The sequence below is a fragment of the Sinocyclocheilus anshuiensis genome, unplaced genomic scaffold, assembly GCF_001515605.1.
Source record: "Sinocyclocheilus anshuiensis isolate Anshui unplaced genomic scaffold, SAMN03320099.WGS_v1.1 scaffold363, whole genome shotgun sequence".
Classification (NCBI taxonomy): domain Eukaryota; kingdom Metazoa; phylum Chordata; class Actinopteri; order Cypriniformes; family Cyprinidae; genus Sinocyclocheilus; species Sinocyclocheilus anshuiensis.
In genome coordinates, this window is record NW_015552568.1 from 943,709 (window position 1) to 970,379 (window position 26,671).

The 26,671-nt window shown below is 34.5% G+C and overlaps 1 protein-coding gene and 1 long non-coding RNA gene across 2 annotated transcripts in view; one reads left to right on the top strand and one right to left on the bottom strand.

The window, feature by feature from the left end:
* Positions 1–1,320: 1,320 nt before the first annotated feature.
* LOC107664987 (uncharacterized) lies at positions 1,321–3,184 on the top strand. Its single transcript, XR_001631508.1, has 3 exons — positions 1,321–1,498; positions 2,490–2,579; positions 2,941–3,184. It is a non-coding gene; the product is annotated as an uncharacterized LOC107664987 (long non-coding RNA).
* A 5,398-nt stretch (positions 3,185–8,582) lies between these two features.
* The window catches only part of LOC107664975 (tight junction protein ZO-2-like), a 33,299-nt gene continuing 15,210 nt past the window's right edge, over positions 8,583–26,671 (bottom strand). Inside the window, exons 9-22 of the mRNA XM_016455679.1 lie at positions 26,169–26,232; positions 23,937–24,087; positions 23,458–23,566; positions 20,445–20,664; positions 20,042–20,223; positions 18,195–18,290; positions 16,823–16,902; positions 16,497–16,707; positions 15,962–16,062; positions 14,607–14,828; positions 12,948–13,064; positions 10,418–10,765; positions 9,144–9,229; positions 8,583–8,862 (exon numbers count right to left, since the gene is read on the bottom strand). Coding sequence (XP_016311165.1) covers positions 8,691–8,862; positions 9,144–9,229; positions 10,418–10,765; positions 12,948–13,064; positions 14,607–14,828; positions 15,962–16,062; positions 16,497–16,707; positions 16,823–16,902; positions 18,195–18,290; positions 20,042–20,223; positions 20,445–20,664; positions 23,458–23,566; positions 23,937–24,087; positions 26,169–26,232 — 2,159 coding nt within the window. The 3' untranslated portion in view covers positions 8,583–8,690. The remainder of the gene's footprint in view (positions 8,863–9,143; positions 9,230–10,417; positions 10,766–12,947; positions 13,065–14,606; positions 14,829–15,961; positions 16,063–16,496; positions 16,708–16,822; positions 16,903–18,194; positions 18,291–20,041; positions 20,224–20,444; positions 20,665–23,457; positions 23,567–23,936; positions 24,088–26,168; positions 26,233–26,671) is intronic.

The following is a 26,671-nucleotide window of genomic DNA, read 5'->3' on the forward strand; positions in this document are numbered from 1 at the left end:
TTTTTTTTTCTTCTTTTCAGTGTCTGTGCTCTTTAGTGTTGCTGCATTTTGTGTCATATTTTTTTAGTCCTTTGGGTCTACTGTGTAGTTTTAAGTGCTTTATAAATAAATACATTCGATTAAATGATCTTTTCTCAGAACTAACTTCACTTTTCCGGGTTCTTTCTAATGTTTAATCAGCTGGTGGATGTATGAAGTCAGTCTCAGGTTCCCAGGTTCACACGTGATGACTGACAACTAACTATAAAGTGTTCAAACACTTGCCTTCATTATGAACGGTATTGTTGATTAACAAACTAACTTGCAAAATGTTTTGCTATAAAAATTGTTTGATATTTTGTTATCGATTGCAGTGACGTCTATTTTAGGCCTAATTTAAGTGTCCACATACTTTGGGCGCCTATTTAGTGTGTTAAAAGTTTTAAGGAAAGGGTTTGTATTTGTGAAATAATGTTTGACCCTGCCCTCGGAAGCGTTTCAGCACAGCAATTCCAGAGCAACGTGGAATCTACATTCGATGAAATATGAGGAACACGCCATTGTGCTTTTGAGGTCTTTAAGTGAAACACTGATTTTCTCCCGCCACTTTGGATTTGGCACCATTTTGTCTTTCTAAAATCTGTCACTCACTGCTGACGCAGATCCTTTTCCTGAGCGGGTGAGATTTTTATTGTTCGGATGAAGCAGACCCTGCTATCTTCATCCACCAGCAGCTTCCTGTTTCCTCCGACACTTCTCTCCCCCTCCTCATGCTAACCTTCAGGCAGAAATTAAAACCCTTTGGCCTCTTGTTTTTACTTTATTTACAATGGGTTTCTTTGTGTTCATATTTTGTGATATTTTATTAAATGGATATTTAACATCCGGACTTCTGATTGGTCATTTTGTTGTCTTTAAAACTAAATATAAAAATAAAGCTAAATCGAAATAATTAAACCAAATTTAAAATGAACATTGAAAATATAAAAATAAAAGCCAATTCAAAAAATGTATAAATACTATCATGTGCATTTGTTTTTGGAGGACAGCTTTTCGTTTTCCATATTCTAACAGACCCAAGCAGAAATACATAAAATGTACTTCGTAAAATGTATAGATGTAGTAATGTAAACAAAAAAAAAAGTTTAAGTGTGCTTAATTTTCCACTTCAGAAGCATGCTAAATTCTTCTCGGAGTTCACTGACAGACTCCAGCAGCTCTAGAAGGATGGAGTTTGTTCTTTACAGCAGTTTTATCAGTTCCAAACACACACAGGAATTCCGGTTTGGGGAATGACCATCCTGATTCCTCACTTCCACAGGAAGGTTCAATAAAAAGAACCTCTAACACAACAAAAGCATTTAATTTCTCACTTCTCCGGACAGAGCTGTATAGGCTACAATGAGCACACCACTGAAGTCCTGTTTCTGGAGCTCAAACCTTCGTCTATGGACCTCCTCAGGTCTCAGGTTCACCAGCTGGACCAGCACATATTCGGAAACAGATCCATCATTTTCAGGTAGAGTTTATAGAACTATATAACTTTTTTCCAAGGATTTTGGGTCACACTTTACATTATATGCTACTTTGGGATTCTAATGAACAATATGTCACTGCTTTTTGGAGCTGTTTTAATTACACCAAGTTATTGGTAATATTTTAGTTAATTACAGTCATATTTAATATGTAATATATATAGGCCTACGGACACTGCAATAAGTATTGTGGTATTTTTCAGTTGGCCATTGGCTTTACTCCCAAAGTTGTCCTAATACATAATCTAGATGTCTTGTTGGCAGTATAATGCTACCATTATGTGAGAGACTTTTCCCTTTTTCATTAGATCACCTGATTTTACTTCATATTTGTTTGAATTTTTTTAAAAGTATTATACAATAATTATAGAGCATTCTGTTGTTTTATTTAATAAAACATTTTAGTTTAACATTTTAGAAACAGTATTATTTGTTTTAATCACACTACGTCAGCTGACCACGCTATATAATATTGTGCCCTCTGTTGGCAAATTGTAATATTAAGCAGGGCGTTGAACTGTTAAATGATTTGTTTTCTGCATGTATTTATCTTCATATACACTCTTAAAAATAAAGGTGCTTTAAAAGGTTCTTCAAGCGATGCCATAGAAGAACCATTTTTGGTTCCACAAAGAACCATTCAGTGAAAGGTTCTTTAAAGAACCATCTCTTTCTTATCTTTTTATAATCTGAAGAACCTTCTTTCGCCACAAAGAACCTTTTGTGAAACAGAAAGGTTTTTCAGATGTTAAAGGTTCTTTATGGAACAATTTAGACAAAAAGGTTCTTCTATGGCATCGTGAAGCACCTTTATTTTTAAGAGTGTAGAATGGTTTGTGTACTGCATGTTTATAATCGTCTTGTTAGACTGGAACTTTTCAATTTCATTTCTGATAGAGAAGTCTCTGTTAATTAGGCTAACAATTCTGCATTGTTTGAAGTATTACATTATGTTTTTCTACTCCATCACTGCAGCAATGGATGGATGTAACCTCTCATGATTAATCGGGCACCTCTGAGGGCCACTAATGAAGACAAAGATGTAACTTCTTAAGTCTGCAGAAGGTAAAGTATGCAAAATCGTAGCAAATCATAAATATGTTTACATTCTCCATGTTTTAAAACCATATACTCTACGTTTAATTTGACAAAACCTTGCCTTGTTAAGATGAAAGGAGCCCTTTTTAACTGCTTCACGGTCCATTATTACTTTTGGTACGCGCTAGGCCAGACTCAAACTCGTACCGTGAGTAATAATGCACTGTGGCAGTGTGTTTATCAGCGTGGAGAAACTCAAAACAGGTTTGGAAGCAAATGAATGAATAGGAAACATTTCAATACGTTTCACTTGCATAAATGCACACTTTACACTTGCATAAAAACCCAACCATGAGGGGCTCTGACATCTCTATTGTTTTCATTTTAGGTTTGAAATGAAGTAAACTGCATACAATCCAAGGAGTGGAAATTCTGGATGACAACTGTTCATTACATTTCTGTATGCAGCATTAAAAACAGTGAAGCGGTTGGAAATCAATTCCAGCTGAAATGAAGAGTTTGCCTGACTGTAAATCTGGGTTTTAGGCTACTATTATTTTCGATGTATAAGACAATTGCTCAGTGTAATGTAAATGTACAAAATGTGTTAAATAAATGAATGAATACTACTAATGAATAAATAAATCTAAGAATAATATATTTTGTAAAGAAGCAATAATGGTTGAATCAGTTGTTCTTGCGTTGTCTATAGGTTGAGGGGTCCGTGGACGTCTGACAAACATGTGCTAACTTCAGTGTGCATTGTAATCTATTTGCTTTTGTAATCAAACTAATTTCATCAGTGCAATACAGTTGGAGGTAATGCAAGTAACAGGTTATGTAATCAAATGACTTTTGTCAAGTAACTAGAGTAACATATTAATTTACAAGAAAATATCAGTTACTTTTTCGAATAAATATGCCAGTTACTTACTTTGTTTTCCCATTTAGGCTATTGACTGACAGCTCTCGTGTTGCCATGTTGAGAGAAGTCAGGAGTAAGTGCAGAGGCGTTGTGTGTAGACATGATGTTACTGTATTCTAGACTAAATGTGAACATTTACTCATCTCACTTGGACAAAAACAGATTCAGTATTCCTCAAAATGAATAAAAACAGTGAAATGCAAACTCAGACTATGACAAAACCCTGCAATAATTAAATGTTAAATAACACAAATATCCTTTATGTAGGCTATTTAATCCCATTTTATTAACCGGTGTCTTTGCAACGGACCTTTGATGATCCAATTCAACCATGCTAATAAGCAGAAATGACTTTAGATAAACAACGCATTTCATTTTTAAAATGCATTTATTTTTTATCTACTGTACAGACGTGAATTTGCCATAAAAATAGAATTTGTATATTAAAAAAACAAACCCAGCCCAGATGAGAAAAATAACTAGAAAATAAAAATAACACATTACTTTCCGTAAAAAGTAGCCTAAATAAGTAACACAAATACTTACTTTTTTATGGAGTTACACAATATTGTAAATTATTACCTTTTTTATTATTATTAAAACAACTTTCCCTAGCACTGGTGCAATCCTATGCAATTGATGCAGATAGATTAAGAAAATGGTAATGCGTTAATCATGCTTAAATGTGTGTGTGTGTGTGTGTGTTTTTTTACTAAATGAAAATGTAGTTCAGGTATTGGATTCTGTCTTGAACTTGGTATATTTTCTTATGAAACGGTAAGTTGCCATATGTTTGATTAAACTCTAATGACACTACTGGATAAGGCATAGATATACGTAGATGCCTCATTAGCGACTGTTTCTATGGGCCGCGATACGTAAGCCATTCGCCATTTTTGGACTTAATCATGCTTAAATGTGTGTGTGTGTGTGTGTGTGTTTTTTTACTAAATGAAAATGTAGTTCAGGTATTGGATTCTGTCTTGAACTTGGTATATTTTCTTATGAAACGGTAAGTTGCCATATGTTTGATTAAACTCTAATGACACTACTGGATAAGGCATAGATATACGTAGATGCCTCATTAGCGACTGTTTCTATGGGCCGCGATACGTAAGCCATTCGCCATTTTTGGAACGGTCTGCGAACTGTTGACTGTGTGCGTCTACAACAGCAAGTTATACGCTTGTATATCTTTGAATATTCATTAATTATTATGGCGAATGACGTTAAGTTGACCGTTCCAAGATGGCGGATTAGACTTATCCATCGTGGTTACATATATATACTGATGGTTCTAAAGACCCTATCTCTGGCAGAACAGCTGCTGCAGTATTTATTCCACAGTTTCAAACTAGTATTAAGAAAAGAATAACTGATAAGGCTTATCTTTTATGTACTGATTTACTGATGTAAATTATTTTTCATTAACTTTAAGAACAAAAACAAAAAGTAACGTGTAATTTCACTCAGTATAAGTGTGTTGTTTCTTTATCTTAATTTGTATCGTACTTACAAATAAAGAGTTGCTTTTTCTTGCTGTAAAAATGGGCGCGTCCATTTGTAAAGTCTGTGTGTCTGGCTTCCGGTCTCATCCGCATCCAGCTATTTTTATCTGTTCAAAACAATTCGTTTTGCTGCTTGATATTGAAAATGTGTGTCTTACCATATTATTTTAATGTATTATCTTAATTATGAACACACTGGTTTGTAGTGCAAACAGTTTTACCATTTACTGCATATTCTTCTTGTGGCTAATCAACCGGAAGTCTCGCCCATAGGTTTACTTCCGCGTTGAAGAAAAAGGTGGATAAACTTATGTATTTTCCATGTTTGAAAACAAATTTGTGAAAAAAACATGACCAACTAAATACGCATCACGTCACTTAGTTACAATGTTGATAGCAACCAGCATATGGGATGTCTAGATTCACTGGGGCCTTGGAGCAAACGGAGACATGTGCTGCGTCCCAATTCGCATACTATCCGTCCTAAATACCGGTAGTATTCGAAAATAGATATAGTATGTCCCAAATCATAGTATGTTTAAAAAAGTATGCCAAAGATTCCCGGATGGTCTACTACTTCCGGTTACTCTAACGGCTAATATTGCCCACAACACATTGCGCGGTGGACGAGGATTCAATTAGAACTACAAACACGCATTAAAAGTGTTAAAAACTACAAACATGGCGGATATACGTAACCAACGGACAGGTAGATAAAACGGATTTGAGTGATAAATAATGTCTAACCTGATGAAAAAATATTAATTTAATGTTATCCACGGTATATTTCATCTGCGGCAACACTGTGAACTTTTATAATGATACTTTTGGTCATTAACTTTTAAATGCATCATTATGCAAACACATGAGCAGATAGACCCCCGACTGGCAGATCAACGTACCTCTTAATTTCTCTCCAATACGGTAGAAAATCAAATTAAACAAAATATGGATGATGTTAACTGTGATAAGATGATTGACGGCAGTTTAAACAGTGACAGAATTCAGGTAACTAAGCAACAGAGCATCCGTTAAAGACGCAGTTATGACGAAGTAGTATGTCCCAAAGCTTGCCTACTATTCTTCTACATACTCAAAAGTATGTACTTTTTCTTCACAAAAAGAGTACATACTTTTAGGGCATAGTATAAGTAGGCGAATTGGGACGCAGCAATGGACGATCTTTCCGCAGATGAAGGAGCAAGAGCGGAGCCTGAACCATCGTCTAATACAACTGAAATAAAGACAAGCGATGTGTACAAAGTGGATAAAAACGTACCTGCTCGCTTTAATAATCCGGAGTGTTTCAGAGGATACAGGTGAGATGAGTCATTCAGCCGCGGTGCATCATGTGTGATGTTAAATTCATTTATTCATTCATTAATATATGAGTGTATATATGTATTCATATGTTAGTTTTTAGCTCTTTAGTTGCATAATCCTGCTCCTGGAGGAACATGTAGCTCCAACAAACCTGCTTGGAAGTTTCGTAACATTACGTTAATCCTGAAGACCTTGATTAATGTTAGCAGTTTCAGGTGTTAGGGCTGAAGCTATATAATTTATGTATAATTTGTTAATCCATCTTCCTATAATAATAAGCCTCATTATGCTTTCCAGCCAAAAAATGATCAACCCTTTATATCAAATGACAAATGAAAGAGTAGACTACAATGCCGGCTGTTCTGACTCCAGACTGTAAGTACGTTTTTCATATTTAAAGGATTTGCCTCTGATGATTCAAACGAAAGTTTTGGGAAGTGTAGAGTAGCGCTTGCTGTTTGTCATTTGTCCGATCACAAATGCAGACATGGTTTTATGTTTACGTGGCGCTATGCAACGCAACGCGTAAAAAGACTGTATAAGTCATTATAATCCGTAATTATGTCCCAATAATGTTATTTTTAGCAACATCATATGACCCCTTTAACACGGCGCTGAACAAGAGTCAACTCACTGGACTCAATGAAACCACTGCGTTTCACGACAGAATCAATTTTCATTACTTATACCACACGGATGGGAAATCACAGGAAAATAATATCTCCGTTTTTTGTACATAATAAACCAGTCAAGCTAATTTGTGATACTAGTAAAGTTTTGATTGGCATGGCTTTGTTATTGGGTTGTTTACAAGGATAGTTACTTTACCCTCATGTTGTTTCAAACCTGTATGCCTTCTGTGAAACAAAAGAGATTTTGACCATTGTCCATACAAAGTCAGTGGGCTCAAATGTTGTTTGTTCTTCAAAATATCTCATTTGTAATGACATTAGGGTGAGTAAATGGTAACAGAATTTAAATTTGTGGGTGAACTATCATTTAAACTTTAGAAAAATTAATCCCTTCAGTTTATAGCCCACTGGATGATGGATTCCAACCTGTTGGATTAATAAAAGCACACAACTTAGTCAGTAATGTCAATATAGTTTATTTTATTTGGTGTAGTAGAGTGAAATTCCACAGTAGACCTGAACATAAATGTCCAGGGAATATTCTCTGGGCGTGTGACCCTCACACACAGTGGAAGCCATCAAAATATAATCCACGAGTTTTAGAAGCACTTTGAACCAATATGTGGAGGTAAAGCGGACCAACGTACAATCAAGCGTGTTAAAAACGTAATGCGGTGGGGTTGAAATAAGACAAACCGTGACCACAGCAATTTCAATCACTCAAACCAATCAGCATCGACCTGATTGGTGAAGCGTCCCTTTGGAAACTCATCAGTCTTTGCTGTCGCTACACTGAGGATACGGGCGGACGGTATTAAGGGTTTTGGTGTTGACTTTTCCCTGTTTTTCCTTGGAGCTGTAAGCAGCAAAAATATTGTCCAGAGGGTTGGATTGTCAAGTCCACAAACCTCCAACATTATTCGGAAAGTAAAAGGCACTTCAAAACGTTGTAACAAAATCCAGTGTATTGTCTCACATCATATACACACATGATCAGAAATGAAGGAATGCAAAGATAGTATAAACCTTGAAGTGAGTGACGTTTTAAAACAGTTTTGCTTCATCAGGCTTATAAAAAGAAAGTAACAAAAAGCTGGTCTGTAGCACACGACAGGTTTAAGGTTTTCATGGAGCGAAGAGAGAGACTCGTGGCGAGACGTTTCTGTTGCGTTGCAGAAACTTAAAAAATTGCATAGGCAAGAAAACATGATTCTCGGATCACAAGGAGGGAAACAAAACTAATGCAAATATATATATAAAAAAACAATAAGATTCTATCCTCATGGACAGAAAGTTGAACTTCTCTGAAGTGAAAAATACATATATATGCGTGGGAAAACTTAAACGCAAACGGGACTTCCAAGTCAGCAGCAGTTTTGGTGCAGGGCGGCGCCCCGGTGGAATGGTGAAGCTGTGCGGTGAGCCGAAGCAGAGCAACTCTACAGCTCAGTGTCCTGATAGTTTTGTGTGGTGGTGTAATAGCCGCGCTTGGTCTGCTCTGCCAGCTGATTTCGAAACTCCTCTCCGGGCTCCTCGCCGAGGCCGAGCGGGCGGCTCTCTGAGTATGGGCCGAAGCAGAGCAACTCTACAGCTCAGTGTCCTGATCGTTTTGTGTGGTGGTGTAATAGCCGCGCTTGGTCTGCTCTGCCAGCTGATTTCGAAACTCCTCTCCGGGCTCCTCGCTGAGGCCGAGCGGGCGGCTCTCTGAGTATGGGCCGAAGCAGAGCAACTGAGCCGAAGCAGAGCAACTCTACAGCTCAGTGTCCTGATAGTTTTGTGTGGTGGTGTAATAGCCGCGCTTGGTCTGCTCTGCCAGCTTATGTCGAAACTCCTCTCCGGGCTCCTCGCTGAGGCCGAGCGGGCGGCTCTCTGAGTATGGCAGCTTGCAAGGAGGCGTCTGGGGCTCCGGTCGCGCACTGGAGCTGGACGCAAAGCAAATGCAGCAAGATCAGGGAAAGATTGTGTGCGCATTTATCCTGCTAATATTTTTGCGGATCAAATCCAGACAGTTCAATAGGAATGCACATGATTGGGAATTTCACATAAGATTTCACGAGTCTTGAGTTGTGAAAAGCTGCTTGGTTTGAAAGTAACTTCTGTGTGAGCTGTGCTTCATACATCACTACATTATTGACAAAATACCTTTTTGCTCGCAAAATTTTGTTTATGTGACCACACCTTCAGATCAAATCCAGACTCTTACCCGATAGGTTGTGGCCTGCTGTGGTCCAGTTTCTGAGATTTCATGGGGATGGCATAAATGTCTGGATGTTTCTGTGCAATCTCCATCTGAAAACAGAAATCAAACACACTAGAATTGCTAACATAAATATTTAGGGTTAGGATTAGGATTAGGGGTAGAAAATTAGTTAATCAGAACTATGATTTGCCACATACAACTGGTATTTATAATTTGGAAGGAGGCATATTTTATTAGAAAATATTTTTGTATGATGAATCATCAAAATTTTTGGTCGGTTTTCAAGAAGAGAAATAGTGTAAATATTGACAAAATGTTATATGTGACCCTGGACCACAAAACCAGTCTTAAGTCGCTGGGGTATATTTGTAGCAATAGCCCAAAAAATATTGTATGGGTCAAAATTATCGATTTTTCTTTTATGCCAAAAATCATTAGGATATTAAGTAAAGATCATGTTTCATGAAGATATTTTGTAAATTTCCTACCATAAATATATCAAAACTTTTTGATTAGTGATATGCATTGCTAAGAATTTCATTTGGACAACTTTAAAGGCGATTTTCTCAATATTTAGAATTTTTTTTTTTGCACCCAGATTCCAGATTTTCAAATAGTTGTATTTCAGCTAAATATTGTCCTATCCTAACAAACCATACATCAATGGAAAGCTTATCTATTCAGCTTTCAGATGATGTATAAATCTCAATTTCAAAAAAATTGACCCTTATGACTGGTTTTGTGGCCCATGGCCACATATTTAACAAGTTTTATAAATATATATTTTAAAAGTTGTGTTGTCAACCTACATACTGTAGCATGTAGATCAAAATTCCAATTTTCCAATTTTGAATAAAATGACTTCTTAAATTTAAATTAATTTTTTAATTTAAAATTTAAATTCCATTCCATTTATTTTCAGTATGTATACTGTGCAGTACACAAATATATTGTTCCAAAGCACCAGACAACAGAAAATATAGAGGATAAAAGGAAAAGACAAATGCTCAATGAAACAATGAATTAAAATAAAATAATCTACCTCCACTGACTCTTTCACAAAGAATGAAAAACAAATTGTGATGTGCTTCTTTTGCAGTAAATGTAGGTCAAATTTATTTCTGACCAGTTAGAAAACATGTAGGTCAAGTTTCTGGAACTAGCATTTCAGATAGGTACCAAGTTACTGGTTGACAAATACAAGGAAGGAAGAGTTTTTGAATTGTCATTTTGTTGTGTCATTGTTCATGCAAAGCCTAAAGATGGTGAACACTCACCCTGGCGTTCTGGGCCTCTTGGATCTCCAGGACTCTCTGTGTCCGGGCCAAGTGATCCATCTTCTCAAAGGCCTTCACTTTGCCCAGGAAAGACCTCTGAGAGGGATTGTCAGGGCTGTCCTCCAGAGGTTTGCGGTCCCGTACCGGAGGGCTGTTTACGAGGCCTCTGGAGCTGCGGGACACGTAGGTAGGTTTGAGAGCTGTGGGGGGAGGCAGGGGTTTGGTTTTTGCAGGAGAGTCCTGGCTGCGCGGGTGCTCGCTGCTCGCGGGACTGCTTGAACGAGAGTCGTAGTTTCGAGAGGGGTCGTACTGCCCCCGTGACGCCTCCACTTGAGACAGCATTTTTACCTGAAAGACAAATTAATATGAAGGAGAACAGCACTACCGAATTGAATCACAGGGTTTCCTACTACACTTCTCTTCCTAAACCACAGGTAAAGGCCAGCACTGGATTATATCGTCACCACTGCATTTTTCACACTGAGCTCCATGATTCCAAACACAAAACCTACTAACACAACACTACCTACTAGCAAAATCTCAAACACTAACTAATTGCTCCAGTTCTTCTATAAACACTGCCAGGGCTGGACTGGGACAAAAAATCGGCCCTGGCATTTTTTGGTCCAGGCGGCCCACCACCACATATATATATATATATATTTACATTTAGTCATTTTTAGCAGCAGACGCTTTTATCCAAAGTGACTTACAAATGAGGACAATAAAAGCAGTCAAAACGAACAAATGAGCAACAATATATAAGTGCAAATGACAAGTCTCGGTTAGCCTATCGCAGTTAGGGGTGTGCGATATTGACAAAAAATTGTATCTCGATTGTCCCTGCGTGATGGTTTTCGGCAAAAAAACATTCTGTCGGCCCCATAAATGCGTCGGCCCACCGGGAAAATGGTGGGCATGGTATGCTCGATTACCAATTCAGCCCTGAACACTGCCAAAATACTAAAAACTACTAGAAACACTTTATAATTAAGGTGCAATTCGTTAACATTAATTAATGCATTAGGAATCATGAAACAGTTATAGTAAACTAAAACGAAACTATTAACTATTAAACTTTTAATTGCAATAAAGCGGAAATAAAATAAAATATAAATATTACTTGGAAAAAACAAAATGTGAAAAATAAATAAATTATAATTTTTAAAATGTTGCCTTGGCAACTAACTGAAATAAAAAAAAAATAAGTTGAATGAACTAAAATTACTAAAACTGAAATAAAAAATTTAAGCTAAATAGAAATAGAAATGTTTAAAAACAAACAAAAAAGAACTAAAGTAACAAAAGCACATAATGATTAAAATTGAAAGTAAAATCAAAATGAAAACAAAGTATAAAAATAAAAGCTAATTCAAATTGTAATAAATACCACATTAATATGTAAATAATACTAAATATCCTTATATTTAACAATAAACAACAATTTTAATAGCATTTATCTAGGTTATCTATGCAGTTAATTTCTACATATATTAATACATTTTTAACATATTTGAAGTTAAATCAGGAGTTAAGGCCTGTTCACACCAAGGACGATAACTATATCAGATATCAGAATCCATCCTGCTATAACGAGCTTGAGAATTTAAAGCCGCAGACGAGCGTGCGCTTAGAATAAACAAACGATATCGTTCACTGGTGTGAACGCTAATATCGTTATCTTTATAGTTATGTTTCTAGTTATCCTTCTTGGTGTGAACGGGGCTTTAATGTATTTTGAAAATATATGAATGAATAATAATAATAAATATATAATAGGCCTATAATATAAATTTACACTAAACTAGATTAAAAAAAACTAAAAATAAATTTTTAATTAACTTATTGTAAAAGCTTAACTACCTCCATTTAACGTCTTTTTTTTTTCATGGTCACAGTGTATGTGACTGGTACAATTAGTTCAAAATCATCTAGATGCTGACAGTGGCTTTCAAGTACACTATACTAGTTATTTAGCCAATTTGGCACAACAGTGAACACGGCTCTACAGTGTACCAAAATGTGTCACTGAGCTGCTGCGAGAGAATTCTGAGCTGCTGGAAAAATGGTTGCTCCAAATCAGGCCATTCTTCTGCATGAATGTGGGTGCAGTCAGGAGAAGAGTTGTGTTAGAGTCAGTTTACAGTCTTTACTGCAAAGAGTATTTGTAAACTTAAAAATGGATGCATGTCACATAATAAAATGTCAATGCATTTCATGCTTTTAAAGTGTGGCTTAAAGGTACAATATTTATTTTTTTATTAAAATATCCAAAAACCACTAGAACAGTGTTATATAATTTGCTGACTTGTGTACTTACATTATCCCAAATGTTTCGAAGAATGTATAAATCCAGAGAAATAAGCAATTTTAACTAGTGTACGTGCCCTCTAGCGGCGAAAATTACATATTGTGCCTTTAAGTGTCTACTGTATGCAAATTTCTAGTCTCTTTTTGACACTATTCAGATATCTTGATGAATGGTGTTTTTAAGAAAGGAAAGCCATTGGGGATCGTGACACAAGCTCACCTTTGCGGGGTCAGGCAGGAAGGTGGACATTAAGGGGGGACTAGCTTCTGTCAGCATCTCTCTGCTGCCCACCTGCCGGATGCGACCTCGAATCTCTGGGCTGGACTTCCTGAGGATCTGGGGGAGCAAGAAAGAGATAGATAACATGGAAAGATGTCTAGGCAGGGGAATGCCTTTATGCATACACGCACACTACAGAAAACATACAGTCAGGAATGCGTTTGTCTTGGGCCAACAGTATAGCACACTTCTGATTTAACATTAACATCCATCCATCTATCCATCCACTTTTGTTTTGACCAATTCATTTTCTTTACTTTTCCAGCTCTTTATGGTTACTTTAAAAAGCTTTTTAAAAAACTGTTTTTTATTATTATTTTATTTTATTACCATTTTTAACAATTGATTAATTATATTTCACTGTAAGTCTCTTTGGATAAAAGCGTCTGCTAAATGCATAAATTATTATATTTATAAGGTCTTTTAAATCACAATTTTCCTAATAGTATACAATCTTTTAGGATTATTTATATACTGTTTTAGTAAATTATTTTTTATATTTTAAAATTTTCGTTTTAATTTTAGTTAGTTACAGTCATTATTATGTGCTTTTGTCATTTTTATTAGTTTTTTAATATTTCTATTTAGCTTTAATTTGGTTTTATTTGAATTAGCTTTTATTTTTATTTTCACTTTTAGTCATTTTGTTATGTGCTTTTGTCATTTTTATTAAAATGTAAACAAATTTACAAAAATAACATTTTATTAATAAATAAAATGTAATCATTTTTGAAAAAATATTTATATTTAGCTTTATTTTTTACTTGTTTTAGTTTTAGTAATTTCAGTACTTCAATTGAAACTTTTTTTTTAGATAGTTGCCAAGGCAACATTTCTAATTTTTAATTAAGTTTTTCAAGTTAAAGTTTTTCATCTTATATATAACTTTATATATTGATATACCTAGCTTTTTATTACATTTATAACACTTCATTTAACAAAAACATTTTAGTTTTAACGATCACAACACCGATTCCCTGATATTTCCAGGTTTTTCATAACCATCGAAACCCTGTTAATTATATTTGCTAGAATAATCATCATTTATGTTACTCTATTCAATAAATTTTTAGTGATCAAGAATGTTATAGTTCCAACATCTAACAGAAGGGGGCAGAAGTGGCTGCTTTTTGCATTTACAGATGCACTTAACGTTTTTGGAAAGCATGAAATCCATGCGATTTGCCATGGAAACTCATTACCATGCACTTCCTGCATTTACAGCATGTAATGCGTGCATGACAAGTGTGTGCTAATGTCTTGTTCTCAATGTGAAAATGTATTTCCCTGCTGGCTCGACCTCTGCTGTCTTTCCTTGAGCTGACTTTGTGCTGATCTAGGCAACTGTGAGGGATGCCATCGCAGCAAGCATGTTTAAGTGTGGAGATGTCAATGCATGTGCAAGCAGTTCACCCATCACTGGGAAAGATGTATTATCCATATGTGTTTTCAGGCATAACAAACAGCCCACAATGTTTTGGAATTAGCATGCATGCATGTGTGTGTGTGGAACTATGCACATCCTCTCTGATATCTCCAGGTTATCCATGGCAGTGAGAACCCTGTAGAAATGTTAAACGTATGCATGCGTGCTCTAACCTCCTCTGGCATGACTGGCTCAGAGGAGCGGCTAATGGCCGACACCCGCTGGCGATCGAGCGGCTCGTCCGTTTCGTTATCTGTGTAAGTCCCGCCCTCGTCCGCCGTGTCGTCGTAGTCGCTGGTCAGCCGGCTGTCCATGCTGAGATAGTCAGCGCTCATGGCTGAGAGATATGACATGCGGTCGTCATGAACGTCAAGGTCCCCCTTCGTCCCGTCCAGCTAAAAGAGACACATGATGGATCTTGTGTACAGAGAGGAGTGAAAACAAAAAACACAAAAACAAAACAGAACGAAAGCTGTAGAGCACCACCGAAGAATGATGAACAGTAAAAAGCACAGAAAAACAGGAGGAATGACTATCATGACTTTCAGAAAAGGAAAGCATGCATTAGTAGGTTTAACTGTAAAGAAAACATTCAGGAATACTGGGAAAGATAAAGTGGGAAAATGTGAATGAAGGAGTCTTAAAGTAAAGAGATGTTGTAAAATGTTGCATTAAAGTCAACATGAAATCAAGACTGATTTTTTTAATGCACATTCCTGATATTAATGTACTGTACATGATTCATCGTGTTAATGTTTTAGATAAATTTGATTATACTATCATTTTTTATTTCATTTATTATTTATAAGATGAAAACAAATGTTTGTTTTTTTGTGTTTTGTCTTAAGATCATAATTTAGTAATCATGGGATACATTTTAAATAATTTTACTGTTGTTTTGAGGGGATGTTGCCAGGTGTGAAATATTCCAGATATTTCCTTATTTAGTCTGTTTCTAACTTTAGCTCTTAATTTTCATCTTTTAAATAATAGCAAAAAAAGGAATTTTTTTTTTTACTACTACTGCTACTATTATTATAAGATATAATTTCTAGATTTTTCCATTTCCAAAAAACTTGCTCTATTTTATCATATTGACATTAATATGTAATGTTATTATAATATTTATGTATTATTCATGCATTTATTATTATTACTATAAGCTGTATTTTAATATAGCAGTATTATACTTTTTTATACAAACTACATTTGATATAATACCAATATTATTATGTTTAATTATTATTAGAAAAACCTGGAAAATGTAAAACCGTGCTGCATCTCTATTTTTAATTATTTACATTTATATTTATTAGCATATGCTTTTATCCAATGTGACATACAATTGGGGAATACAGCGATTTCAATAATGTTTCAATAAAAATTTTAGATTCGGTTTGACTCCGAAATACATTAGATGCCAGAAGCAAAATGGTTTGTAAACAGTGTTTCATGTTGACTTTAACAGAAGGTTTTGTTTCAGAGTGGATAGAAGGTGGTGGAGAACTATATCGTCCATTGTTTTTACCTTCCCCTCTGAGACCCACACAGCGTGGGTCTGCTGGTCTCGTATGGTCTCCTTCAAACTGCCGTACCAGGCATCATTAGCCGAGTTCAGATCGATAACAGCTATCAGACCGATGGGGGAGGAACAGAGAGAGAGGAAATCAAAACATTTCGATTTGGGTCAACTGTTCTCTAGGTTCAACTTGACCTATTTATCTCACAGTGTTTCCATCAGCTTCTTTAATCACTTGGAGATTTTCAAATTGGAATCTGTGTCAAAGTCAGTTTATATTGATATGTGCCAATCATGATAGCTTCTCTTCCCTACAATTCAGTTTATAAGCATTTCAATTAACAGAATCATTTTATTTTTACATTTTCTAAAAAAAGCTACCCAAGCAAAACATGCTTCTATAATGCTAGGATCTTTAATTAAAATGAGCAAACAATCAAATAATGTGAATTTAGACTTGATGATCCAGATGATCCAGAACAATATAGGGTTGAGAAGATAATGACTGATTTTTTCATGAGGTGTCTGGACCCCCAGGACTGACCGGTAAACAGGTATGAGCAGGTTTTCCTGAGCTTCAGAGCCTGGTCGTAGAGTTTGCGGGCACTGCGGTTAGAGCTGGGGATGATCCTCTGTCTCATCGCCTTCACCCCATGTTTGCTGTCCGGGCTGAAGAGGATGACTATGGGGTACCACTGCGTGTAGTTTAGGGTGTCCACCGCTTTAGGGGTGACATCCAGGAGAGCGTGCTTGTCCTGCATCAATTACAGAATTGGTCACTGTTCAATACTGGTAAAATGTACAAACATTTATGTCAAACAAAAGAATGCAATAAGTTTTGATTATCAATTTGTGTGCATACACAATTACCTGTTCAATGATCTGTCTAATAGTGTTGAGACGAACCACCCCAGAGGATTTCTCTGACCCCGCATCTTTGGGTTCTGTTTCTGATGTGCCATTGAACAAAAACAATATGCATAATCAAACTACAAATAAGAATACTTACTAAACATGTACAATGCAATAAAAAAGATAAATTTTTATTCAATGTTAGCTAAAGCTCTGGATGCTTTTACTACGGTGGCCGAGAAGTGCAAAGCAGATCACAATTCTGAAAACAAAATAACAAATTACAAACGCAAATGCAAGTCTAAAAAACAAAATAACAAGTCAGAAAGCACAACAACAATTCATTCTCGGCCACCGTATTTTACACTATAGACTTTATCATCCATTCGCCCCTATTCATATGCATGGAATGTTTTTGAACATGGAAAAGCAGGTATGCAAGAATATGCATTAAATTATTATTATTATTATTATTATTATTTTTCTTTTTTTTTGTATTTCTAATATATATTTTTATATATAATATCAGCTATTTTTTATATGATAAATTATAGAAGTACTTCATAACAAGGATTGACCCCCCCAAAAAATCCTCCATATAAATATGTAAATATATAAATAGAATTTTATTAGTGCTGTCAAACGATTAATCGCGATTAATCACACCCAAAATAAAAGCTTTTGGTTGCATAATATGTGTGTGTTCTGTGTATATTTATTATGTATATATAAATACACACACACAGTATATATTTTGAAAATATTTACATATTTTTACATTACATTATTTACATGTCTATATTTATATTCATATAATTTATATTATAAATAAATATATTTAATATATAAACATAACATATTTTTCTGAAATATATACATGCATGTGTATTTATATATACATAATAAATATACACAGCACACATATAGTATGTAAAACTTTTATTTTGGATGCGATTAATCGTTTGACAGCACTATAAAATACCTTTTATATGAAAGCAATAATATTCATTATTATGATTATAATTATTATTATTATTAGAATAATTTTGAAAATGTAAAAAATGTGCTCCACCTCTACATTTATTAATTTAGCAGACGTTTTTTGTATAGCAAAAACATTAACTTGGCTGTCTGAAACTCTCATTCACATGACTACGAGTTTAAAATATGCAAACTTTAATTCATATATTGTTATATTATTTATATAATTATATATTATTTATTCATGTAAAATTAAATTTTTTATATTTTTATAAAATGAATAGCATGACATATTGTCTTGATAATATTAATTACAGAGTCTAACCCAATTTAGCATGCTTAAAATCCAAGTGTGAGCATCCCTTCGGACATTATTGATGATATGGCAGAGACAGCAGCATCAACTCACTAGCAATTACAAACTCGTCTGGAAGCTCCTCGGCCAGTTTTTCACAGGCAGCATCAGCGATTGGTCCAAACAGCACAACCGGCCTTCGGAATCCCGCTATGGGAGAAGACAAGGCTTACAATCAGGATTTCAAAGCAGAAGTGATCTATTTTAGCCTGACTAAATTACAAAATGGTTTATATTAATGGTAATAAATGCTCTTTTAGCTATGTAAAAAGGGTTTAAAGAGGATTAAAAAAGAGTCAGAAGAGTCTTGACCGATGATTCAAAACAGCCTTTTTCAAATTCTCGACTGTGGTTTTTGTCACATAAATCATGATGATTTTATTGGGCAATTTTTCTTGAACAGTGTGTAGCGAGCAATCTCTCTCTGTGATGATGAGCCCATTTTTCAAACGTATTAAAAATTTCTCAGCTCTCTGTGTGGGTATGCAGAGACGTTCATTAGCGGTATTAGGCCGGTCTGCTCAGAGACGTGACTAATGTTGTGTGCAAGCAGCCATCGCGTTATTGAAACTGTTTATTGTGTAAATGATACAGGTACCATGGTAAGTAAATTACGATGTTTGCCATACATTGCATCAGTTGTTTGTGATGTATTTACCTTATAGTTTCTTTTTTTGGCTGCTTTGTGATTACACACATGCTGGTATTGGTGGTTTATTGGTGGTGCATTTTCTATCGTGCTACACCAATCCTACACATAAACCTACCCCTTACAGAAAACTTTGTGCATTTTTAGATTTTCAAAAAAACATAATTTAGTATGTTTTTTAAGCCTTTTGAATTACGGGGACATAGGCAGTGTCCTCATAAACACCTTCATATTGTAATACCTCTGTCATACCCACATCATTATACAAATTTGTGTCCCCATGAACCACCCAAACCAGTGCACACACACACACACACACACACTACCAGTCGAAGGTTTGGAATAATTAAGACTTTTTATTGTTGTCAAAAGAATTATCTTGTAATTTTATTATCAAATGATTATCTTATTATTATCAGTTTAAAGCAGTTTTTGCTATAATATTTAAATTGTGGTACATTACCTTTTAAAAGTTTGCAGTAAGATTTACAAAAAAGAAGAAATTAATAATTTATTTTGGCAAGGACGCTTAATTTCAATGGATCATAGGAGACAGTGAAGACATTTATTATATTACAAGTTTTTTTAAATTTTTTTTATACATTTTGTTCCATTGAATTTTCTGTTCATCAGAGAATCCTGAAAAACATGTAACAATTTCGACATGAAAACTATTAAGCAGCAAAAACGGTTTTCAACACGGACAATAATTAGAACCATTATTAATAACTGTGTGCCAATAATAATTAAGCTCCAAATCAGCTTATTAGAATGATTTCTGAAGGATCATGTGACACTGAAGAGTGGAGTAATGATGCTGGAAATTCAGTTTTGCCATAATTATAAATTATACATTATAAAATATATTCAAATAAAATAGTTACTTTAAACAGTAATAATGTTTCACAGTATTCATTTTTTAATCAAATAAATGCTATTGTTAGCATAAAAGACTTTCAAAATCATCAAAAAAATTTAATTATTCCAAACATTTGATCTGATTTAATATATAAAAATACATAATTTGTGAGTATTTAAATGAACAAATGTGTAATTTGTTAAACTCAACCCCCCTAAACTTTCATAATAAACGACTAATGTTTACTACTATTTGGTTAATTCACAGTATCTTTTTTGGGCTTCGTAACTGTTAATAATCTTGAAACACGCTGCCTATAATGAGAAATCCACACTGAATTGTTGAATAACCTTTAAAGTACACTTTGTAGTTATTTTGTTTTGTAGCACCCACCTTCTCTCAGCAACACCCTCTCATAGGCAGGGAAGCGGGTGAAGACGGCCGCAGAACTTTCCTCTCGGCTCTTCCGCACATCTTTCTTCTTGGCCGCCCTCTGACCACGTAGCCTCCAGAAGTCGGCCCTGTCACTTCCTGAGCCCTTATGTGTGTTCTGGACATTTGCCATCTGCTCGGCTCTGATCAGCCCGGGAGCAGGGGTTATGCAGCAGCAGGGTTATGCAAAGAAAGCGATAGATCATTATAGAGCAGTGGTACATAGAAGCAGAGTCTGCGTGCTCTTCAATATAAATACAAATTCATATTCTATTTGATGTTTGCGCTGTTTCCGACTGAAAGGCTTAAATGCTATTTATCTTTTAATCTCATGCTAAAATTGTCCGCCCTTCTCCGTTCTCACCTGCTCTTGTTGGGAATGATGCCCTTCTCCAGCAGCTGGTTGTCTTTGCCCATGCGGATGGTCAGCCAGTTTCCCAGCTTACCGTCGTATAAGGTGTCCACCACCTTGAAGATCTCTCCCCGGGAGAAGGCGAGACAGTGAGGCAGCTCCTTCTCATACTCAAAATGAGTCCGGATGAAAAATGAGTCCCCTCGACCGGACACCAAGATGTCTTCATAAACTAGGACACAAAACAGAAACATAAGCTCCCAAACATGTCTCAGGCTTAACTGGTAGAGCATGATGCAAGCGATGTCAATGTTTTGTTAATGTGGTCAACTGAAAATGCATTTCAATTCTGTGTGCAATATGCATCAGAAGGCTGAGACGTGAAACAAGACTAAAATTAATAGTGCAATTATAAAAAAAAAAGATTAAATAAATAATAAAAAATTTAAATAGATAAAAAGAAAGAAAAAACGATAATAATAGAACAATAAATAATAGGTAAATAAATAAATGAAATCATAAAATAAATATAAAATACAAATAAATAAAATGCATAATTACAATGAAATAATCTAAAGGGACTATAAATGTAAAAATAATTTAAAATAAATAAATAAATAAAAATAAACAGATAAAATAAAAAATAAGTAGACAAGAATAAAAAAATATAAAAATAAATATATTAAATATAATAAAACTCAAAAGGTTATGTAAATGCAAAAATAGATAAAAATAAACATAATAAAATAAACAGATAAAATAAAAAATAAGTAGACAAGAATAAAAAAAAAATTATATATATATATATTAAATATAATAAAACTCAAAAGGCTATGTAAATGCAAAAATAGATACAAATAAACATAATAAAATAAATAGTTAAAATAATATATAAATATACCAATAAATAAAATACATAATTACAATAAAAATCTTGCTGTAAATATAAAATAATAAAAAAATTAATACATTATAATCAAAATTCTGCCAAATCTTCAAAAGATTCTTTAAAAAGTAAAAAAATCCATAAATGTATACAAAAAACAAATATATATATATATATTTAAAAAAATATTTATATATAATATTTATTCATTGCTGTAGGTGATTTTCAGTCTATCAATCTCTTAAATAGGTGTATTATTTTATTTATTTTAGATGTAAATTTTAAATAGGTGACATTAAAATTTAATTCACCACTCTAATTCAATAATTTATCACAACATGATGCAAGTTTTCCATGGTTGATGTCATTTTTATTTGTGAAGTGCTAAAACTGTCAATGAATAGACAACTTCAGTGCTATTTGACTTAGGATTCACAGTGTCAAGGATAAAAGTTTCAGCGGTCAGATTTCCTGTAGCGGTGCCGTCACCCTCTTGATTAAAGCTCTGACACCACATCTGTCTCGGCTCAGACCAAATGAGCTTCAACCCGACAGCGCCAGATCTCGCTTTCCCACGAGACACCCACACCGAGAGGAGATGGAGTAAGAGAAATAGAGATGAAGACAGGGAGAGAGAGCGATAGAGGGATGGCATGACAGCAGAAAAAGAGGGATAGAGCAGAGAGAGCCGTGTCAGTGCTGACGTCCCGCTGTCTTGTGCTGGGGTTAGGAACTTGTTTTTGGTTTCTGGACTCCAAATCCAATAGACTTGGACAAGACGTTTCTTTATCAGGATTGAACCAATTAACATCAGCATGGGGTTTTCATGTGAGGCATTTGGTTCCTCACATAACAGGCAAGAGAAAGCAAAGCTCACAAACATGAAAATCTGGATTTTGGCATGTGAGCACATGACCACACTTGACACGGCAGTCCCTGGAAAAGCCAAAACTGGCTACAACTGGTTTTGTAGTGATGAGCAAGAAGCCGAGGCCTCTCGACAGGCTCTGTGTGTACAGTACAGGGGGAGGGGAAGAGCAAAGACACAGCGCTTCCGGGCCCATTCACACATACACTGATGTAATATTGGTCGCTAGTAAATAAAAAACAAACAAACAAATAAATAGATAATAAATCAATAAAAACAATATGTAATTATAATAAAAACAAAAGGTGTTGTAAAAACACACAGATAAAAAAGAGATACAAATAAATAAATAAACTATAAATAAAATACAAAACAATATATTGTAAACAAATAAAAATTAAATAGATAAAAAAATGAACAAATAGATACATAGTAAATAAATTATTAATATGTAATTATAATAAAAAATGTGTTGTAAACAAATGAACAATAAATAGATCAAAATCAATAAACAGAAAATAAATAAATAAAAAATAATATGTAATTATAATAAAAACAACAGGTGTTGTAAAAAAAATACAGATTAAAAAATAGACAAATAAATAAATAAATTATGTAATATAATAAAAAAAGGTGTTTTAAACAAATAAACAATAAATAAATAGATAAAAAGTAATAAATGGAAATACAATACAATAAATAAAATATGTAATTATAATAAAAACAAAAGGTGTTGTAAATAAATAAATAAATTAAATTAAATAAATAATAAAATACAACACAATATATTGTAAACAAATACAAATTAAATAGATAAAAAAATGAACAGATACATAACAAATAAATAAATTTATATGTAATTATAATAAAAAAAAATGGTTGTAAACAAATAAACAGATAGATAAAAATAAATTAATAGAAAATAAATAAATAAAAATAAAATGTAATTACAATTAAAACAACAGGTGTTGTAAAAAAATAAACAGATTAAAAAATAGATAAATAAATAATTAATTATGCAATATAATAAAAACAAAAGGTGTTGTAAACAAATAAACAAATAGATAAGTAATAAATGGATAATACATAAATAAATAAAATATAATTATAATGAAAACAAAAGGTGTTGTAAATAACAAATAGCATAAATAAATAAACAAACAAATAAATAAATAATTCAGTGTTGTTGTGTTTCCTGAGGTGACGCGAGGGGCAGTTTTGTGTGTTTAATGTGTGTGGGGTGAGCAAGGCTCGTGTTCTCTTGCTCTCACCCTTAGTTTTATTCTGTGCCAAAATGGTCACGACCTCACCCCGTGGGATCTCCAGCAGGAACAGCACGGCCTCCTCTCGCACAATGCCCCGAAAGTCAACGTTATTCACCTGTAGGGAGAGAAAGATAACAAACAAATACAGTTGAAAAGGAAATGTGGCAAATGCAAATCAAATTCAAAACATTTTCTCTCCTCATAAAGGGGTCATTACATGGAAAACTGTACTAATATGTTGACGTAATGTTGACTTAAAGCTCCCTCCCTCTCCAGTCCACCCAGGCTATTTCTGAAAACCATAAAGACTACATAATAAGGTTACATAATCATAAGATTGGTCATTTACATACAGAAGATGTAAAGATACAGTAACAAAAGCAGCTTGTTTATTATAAAGTCAAAAACAAGATGACCCAAAATGATCAGAACAAGAACATTAGTAAATCATTCAGCTAAAGTCAACCGAGCTGTTATTTTTGCACCTTCATAATCTGATCCCCCACACTGAGACCTTCTTCTTCAGCCGGACTGCCCTCCTGAACTCCTGCTATGAATATTCCCACATCATTTCCTCCAGCCAACCTCAAGCCAACACTCTCTCCTTTCTGAAAGCTCACCATCACTGTGTTGGGCCTAAAAAGAGAGGCAGAGAGTTAGGCATTTGCTAACATCTCACCTGTGACATCACTTCAGGAAGCACAACACACCAATCATGAAAATGACATTATGTAAAATATATATACAGTATCTCACAGAAGTGAGTACACCCCTCACATTTTTGTAAATATTTTATTATATCTTTTCATGTGACAACACTGAAGAAATTACACTTTGCTACAATGTAAAGTAGTGAGTGTACAGCTTGCGCTCCTCCACCTTCCGTTTGAGGATGCCCATGCTTGGCCAGTCCATCACCTTTACCCTCAGCTTATTTAGCAAGGCAGTGGTTGTCTTGGAGGTGTGTTTGGGGTCGTTATCATGTTGGAATACTGCCCTGCGGCCCAGTCTATATGTAAAAATGGGTGTACTCACTTCTGTGAGATACTGTGAGTTTTTCTTTGCTTTGATGCTTTGGGTAATGACAGATCTGCTTGGTTTAGGATAAGTTTTCAAAGTTCTACAAGATGGAGAAGTTCTCACCACAGTAACTTCTGTACAAGCAGGGAGACGATGCTTTCAGTACCTTAACATCTCAGCTTCAACCCTCTGTTCATCCTTCCTAAATGCTAATGACTGGTAAGCGCACAAGACGACATCCCCTGAAGATTGTACAGAACCCAAGCTGCACTGCAAAAGGTCAGTTTCATTATGACTAGCTAGCTCCATGTTATCCTTGTTCTGAAACTTCTTACGCCCAGAAAGCATTTTGTCGCATTTAATTTGCATATATATAAATAGAATTTTTAAATATACCATTGCATAATGTATGCATATAAATATAGAATAAATTTTAAATTAAATATTGAATTTAAATAAACTCATTAAAATAGGAGAATTTATCGGAAATGTATTCATATTTATATTTATAGGAATTATAGCAAAGTCATAATGCTGCCATTTCCCATCAGACTCAAAATATTAATTTTTATTAGCTTAGCTTGAAATGGTATTTTGAATTAGATTTTATTTTCACATTTTCAAGATTTAAAATTAATTTTAGTTAAAGTTTTAGTAATTTTGCCATGTGTTTTTGTCCTTTTTTATAATTTTTTTAAAGTCTATCTTTGATTTATTAGTTTTAACTTATTTAGTTATTTTAGTACTTAAGTTAAACTAAATGGGAAAAAAAGTAACTATAATAAAATAAGTTTAAGTTATTTTAATATTTCAGTTTATATATAGTTTCAGTTTTTGTTTACTATAATAATCCTGGATGATACAGTGCTAATTATTAGCAATTAAGTCATACTTTAATTGCTAATAATTTTGTCTAATAAAAAGGTTAATTTCAGAAAATATTATTTTCCAAAATGCAACAAACCCACTTAAAAGAATGACTCCCATATAATATATTTGGAGAAAAACAGGCTTAAAAAATAGATTTTTTCTGTCCCATTTCTATTTATCCTTTCCAGCCAAATGCATCGTCATGGCTTGTGATTTTTCAGCAGGGTTTCCCTGCTCTCCAGCTGAAAGCAGCTCTCTCGTCATGTGCTCAAGTAAAAACAAACTGGAGCTCTGGTCTTAAAACAAAGCGGCTCTGTAAGCAAGAGCAGGACACAAAAATAACCTCTCCCAGTGGATACGAGCAGCAGCAGACTGCCTCTTCCTCATGAATATGGAGGAGCTGACGGAGAGGATGATTTAGAGAGAGAGAGAGAGAGAGAGAGAGAGAGAGAGAGGGATTGCAGAGGTATCCAGCCCATCTGTGAGGCTGTGATGCAGATGACCCTCCACCTCTCTCTATCTCACTTCCTGTGCGCTCATCCTATTAAACACATCCCATTAAACAGACAGTTCACCACCAAATCAAAATTCTGTCATTATTTACTCATGCTCATGTTTTGAAACATGAGGGTGAGCACATAATTACTTTTTTTTAGGTGAACTATTCATTTAAAAAACAAAGTGTGTGTGATGAGCCCTGTCTCCAGATCGTAACTCAGCCCTCCAGAGAGTCCTCAGGTTTAGTTAGTGAATAAGATCTTAGTTCAGTGAATAGGATCATGTGTGAGGAGGGCTGAACCTGCGGCATATTAACAGCATCCACTCACCCATAAATGGCCTCGTCCTCTGGGCTCGGTCTGAACAGGATCTTGGGTGTTGTCTTTATTGCTGCTGCACATTGAATAAAAAAAGGATCTAACATCAGTTTCATTCTGAAACAACTGAAAGCAGACAAATTTTCTTTTAATCACACATCCCAAAGGCAAGTTAACAAAGAAATATACTGATCAAATGTTTGGGGTCAGCAAGTGTTTTTTTTTTTTTAAAGAAATTCTGCCTCGTGGGCAGTGTGCCGACAAATAGTGCTGTTGTGCCAAGGGCGACCCGAGTTCAAATCCGGCTCGAGAACCTTTCCCGATCCCACCCCCATCTCTCTCCCACTTCGTTTCCTGTCATCTCTACACTGTCCTATAATAATAAAGGCAAATATGCCAAAAATAAATCTTAAAAAATAAAATAAAATAAATTATTTATTTAGCAAGGATGCATTACATTGATCAAAAGCAACAGTAAATACATTTATGTGACAAAAGAAAATGTATCAGTTTCC